The sequence below is a fragment of the Otolemur garnettii genome, unplaced genomic scaffold (genome assembly GCF_000181295.1).
Source record: "Otolemur garnettii isolate 467f Iridium unplaced genomic scaffold, OtoGar3 scaffold00063, whole genome shotgun sequence".
Classification (NCBI taxonomy): Eukaryota; Metazoa; Chordata; class Mammalia; order Primates; family Galagidae; genus Otolemur; species Otolemur garnettii.
The window spans coordinates 6,720,920-6,725,418 of NW_003852458.1; the positions used below are offsets into that span (position 1 = coordinate 6,720,920).

Below are 4,499 nucleotides of genomic sequence, written 5' to 3' on the forward strand. Positions count from 1 at the left end.
AGCCTTACTGAATGCTAATCTTACATGTTATTTAACATCAAAACAATACCATAATGTTATCATTATTCCAATTTAGGGACTCAAGCAAAAACAAAAACTAAAGCTCAATGAGGTGAGCCAGATTGCCCAAGATCAAATAACTAACTGAGTAGAATAGCTCAGCTTTGAACTGAAGTCTTCTTGATGCAAAGCTCAACGCTCTGTTTATATCTGTGGTCTTCAGTGATTCCTGGAATGCTTGAATTCCTGGGGTCTTCTCAAAGGTTGTCACTTGGACAAGGAGAAGGCAGGTGGATATGGTTCCACTTCATCTTTCCCCTAACATGCTCATTTATATGCCACTGATCTTTGTATGGATTTTGATCCCTTGACATTACCTTTTTATAGTTGGTTGATTTTTTTCCCTAATGTTCTTTCAGATAGACTGGGCTAAAATACTCAATGTTCTTACCACAAGTTGGTTAACTATGGTAGGGTAAATGTGGTTGTACATGTAAACTGTACTCAACAAAAATACATAATATTGAATTTTGTAAAGCCAACATTTTTGACTTATATACTTTAACTATACAATGTATAAACACCTGTGAAAGTATCAGAACACAGAATATGTTACTAAATATACTAGTCTAACAGTCTTTTCCCTATGCTTTAGTATTTTTGAAACACTAATTCTACCAGATTAGAAGTTTCAGAGAATGAAATGTCTTGTGTTCAAGACTTGACATCCCTCTAATCATTATATAGCAGAGGAACTATGTTTTGGTTATTTGTCTCAGATACTAAAGATGTCTTCTTTCTAATACACAAAATCTTCAATATAGCCTATAGCAGTACTTCTTACACTTCATTGTACAAATGAAGTTACAGTACATATGCAGATTCTGAAAGAAGCAAGGGGGAGAGCATTTCTAATAAGCTTTCAAGGTGAGATTGATGCTGGTGGTCCACAGTCCACAATCCAGGTTACAAGGGCTCTACAGGGCTTGGTCTCTACTTATCTTCCTAGGCTCATATTTTATCTCCTTGTTTTCTAAGCTCTAGTCACACAGATATCCTTTTAGTCTCTTTGATTCCCCATGTTCACTCCCACTGAAGAAACTTTATTCATGTAGTTCTCTTTCTAAAACACTCTTTATTCCAGTTTTTATTTAGCTTCTACTCATTCTTTATACCACAGCGTAACAGTAACTTCTTTAGAAATCTCTTCTTTGATCTGTCTACGTGGTCATATTCCTCGGCTGGTACCATATGCCTATTCTTAATGCCACTTGTTATACATGCAGTATTGTATCTGTATAAATGATCAGTTAATCAATATAGATTTTCTGTACTGGACTAAAGCTCACAGAGTGCAGAAAACAGTGTCCTTTTGGTAGACTCTTTGTTTCTTAGCATATAGTACAATGCCTGAACTATGGTAGTTGCATAATAAATATTACAGTGGGTGCATGAATGTTTAAAGGTTCAATTAGCCTCTCTCTCCTCAAACCTCCAAAAAGGGTACCAGTAGGTAAACTGTAATAATTTCCCAATTAAGAGTTATTCTCGCCCTGCTGCTCCTCAACCTGACACCTCCCATCACTAGAATAAAAGGCTGTGAAAGGAGGGGACTCTGGCAGCTGCGCCAAGGTGAAAGCCTTAATTGACTGCAGGAAGTTTTTCTCAAGTCCCAAACTTTGTAACTCTGCTTGATCACTCCTAGTACAGATCAAAAAAGATCTGAAGTATCTGTGATTGCCCTGTGACTGGTAATTGAAAGGCTAGTCCCCTTATTTGTTTTGTAAGTCAGTAGAAAACAGTATAGCAAAACAAGGGCTTCATAAGCACCTGCTGAATCAGTAAACAAAGCAACAGAACTTGCAGAAACTAAATCACAAACAATGAATAGCCATACGATTAAAAATAGCATCTTCTCTATTGTGTGCAATACATTAAGCAAACAATTTCCCAAATTTTTTTCATTCATAAAAAATGGAAATAATTATAGCACACCAGGGTCTGTTCACAGTGGAAAGTATTACTCCAGGGTCTGTCAAGCCCAGGCTCCACTGAAACATGGAACTAATTGAGAAGATGTGTATTTCAACACAACCATATCGTATTTGTGGCATGTTAGTGTAAGCTGAGAAATTCTCAAGTAGAATAGTAAGGAAAAATTCGGAAAAGTAAACCAGAGAACTCTGGTCATCACTAGGTTTTTCTGAGGGTGGCTAAAAGATATTCACCAAAGAAAAGGAAGCATGAATAACACTTAAAACACATACGTACTAATTTGAAATCGTTAACATGTCACTTGTTGATTCACATAAAGCTCAATCTAAGTCCACTATATTTACTCATTCACCAACTACACATTGAAAGCCTACTGTACAAAACAGCATACACCTGGGTATTAGAAATATGAAAATGAGAAGACATGACAGATCATGCACTGAAGAAACGTACAGAGTGTAATCACAGTTAGTGTATGAGATCTATGTGCAAAAGGCAATGACAATGAAAGGGAAGGAACGTCAACACCTGATGTAGAGAAAAAACATTTCACAGGAAAGATACTGTTGACACTTAGGATGAGGTTGACTTGCTAAACAGACTGCATATGTCTGTGTGCAGTGGAAGGGGCAAGGAGAGAAAACAGGGAAAATAAATTTTTCATGCCTGGGAGTTTGTTCAAAAAGTTGCAGTCAGTCAATAATGGTAATATAACCTAAGATAAGAGAATGGTGAAATAAAGGATCACAAAGGTCTTGTGTAAGGAGCACTAACAGCCAATAAAGAATTGCATATGGAACAATTCCAGGCAATACTAGGAAAGATGACTTGGAAGAGACCAAAATTAGAGGCTAACATACCCACCCTCCAACAAGGAGAAGGGGAGTGACTGAATAAGGCAGGGGTAGTGAGAATGAAACAAGAGGGGATGATCAATATGGCTGGAGATGACTTGTTCAAATGGACCATGTTCAAATTCAGGTGGACTCATCTCACTTACCTGAATGACTACATATTGCACTTAGCTGGTTACTGGGTTGGAAACCCAGAATTTCAATACAGACACAATAAAGGCAGTTATCATCTGTATGCTCCTGTAGTCCAGTATCTTCTGTACTTTCTAAAAACAAGGAAGCATCTGAATGTATTGAATTCATTATTTCTGTAAGACTCATCTGCTGCCGTAGCAAGTGAAAAGAATTTTTTACAAGACCTCCAGTTCCAGATGGAAGACCTGTGTGTAAGCAAATATAAAACATAACCTGATAAAGATGATATTTTTTCAAAGTGCCTTAAATTATGTAAAATTTTAAAAAAGGGAAATTAGGAATAAAAATAAAAAAATACTTTTTATGACTCAAAATCTGACTTTAACTGGGGAAAAAAGAATAATTTTCTTTAAATTATGAAAATAACTAAAGTCATCAGATAAGTTTCTACACTTTAATATAATTTAAAATACAAAATGAAAAATGGATTATATGATACATCATTTCAATTATCCTCAATATCTGGCTAAGGAAAAGTAATATTTCTAGTATAAAAAGGCATTTCTTTAAAAAATCATCTAGACTATAAAGCTAGCAAACCTGTGGCCTATATACATATATTCATCAAAATGTGACAGTTTATAACAGAAAAGATTAGATAATTTAAAAGTACATTTTTAGCTTCCTTCTTACCCAACACATTTGTTTCTTGTACCTAGGAGGATTAGTGTTATAAATTTTTTATGTAGTACTTTTTAAGTGTAGAAAAGAAGTCATTCAGTTTTTATCTTCTGAAGATTCTGAGTACTCAGTTGGAAAAAACGCTTTTAAGTCTCTCACAAAATACACTATAGTTGAAGGTGATTCAAACATTTACTCTGGCATAAGTTTTAAGTTGACCCCCAAAGTGGGCGTACTTGAATTTTTAGTATTATACTACAAAAAAGAATTAACATTTTCTTTTTAACAGAAAGAGGAGTCTCTGAGTATAAAGAAGATGGATTACCTCCTGCATCATGGGCAAATACTCTCCCACCTCGATCATCATGTGGAGGTAAGTTTTTTGTCTGAAAATAAGGAATATCCTTTACCTAAAACACATATAAATCATAGTAAGTCCTACTATACAAAGAAGTCCATTTTATGAATATTAGTAAAATTAAATGAAATAAATTAAAATAGAATTACTATAGCATATGAACCGATAATTAAAAGTTTACAAAAGAAGATTAAATTATCAAAACTTGACAGAATAATAACCCTAAAAGTCATTATCTCATTCTTGGTGAGTTAAGTGTATATTAAAGTAATTATTTCAGCTTCAGGGTTTATTTAAAATGTTTTTAGGCTTCTAAACAAATGTGTGTGACTGTGTTTGTTTCTTTATGCCACTGCCCCCAACAAATGCGTATTCTTTATTATTATACAGTATCGAAAGATTTCTATCTCATGGGATTAGGGCCACCTTGTATGACTGGGCACCATGTAGATGCCCAATATGGTCTAAAAAAAAAA

General features: G+C 34.7%; 1 protein-coding gene across 2 annotated transcripts in view; it reads right to left on the reverse strand.

The window, feature by feature from the left end:
- The window catches only part of RICTOR (RPTOR independent companion of MTOR complex 2), a 138,167-nt gene that overhangs the window by 9,589 nt on the left and 124,079 nt on the right, over nt 1–4,499 (reverse strand). For both annotated transcript variants that reach the window (XM_003792948.3, XM_003792949.3), the window contains 2 exons: nt 3,991–4,075; nt 2,996–3,229 (listed from right to left, as the gene is read on the reverse strand). In XM_003792948.3, the coding sequence (XP_003792996.1) occupies nt 2,996–3,229; nt 3,991–4,075 (319 nt within the window). The remainder of the gene's footprint in view (nt 1–2,995; nt 3,230–3,990; nt 4,076–4,499) is intronic.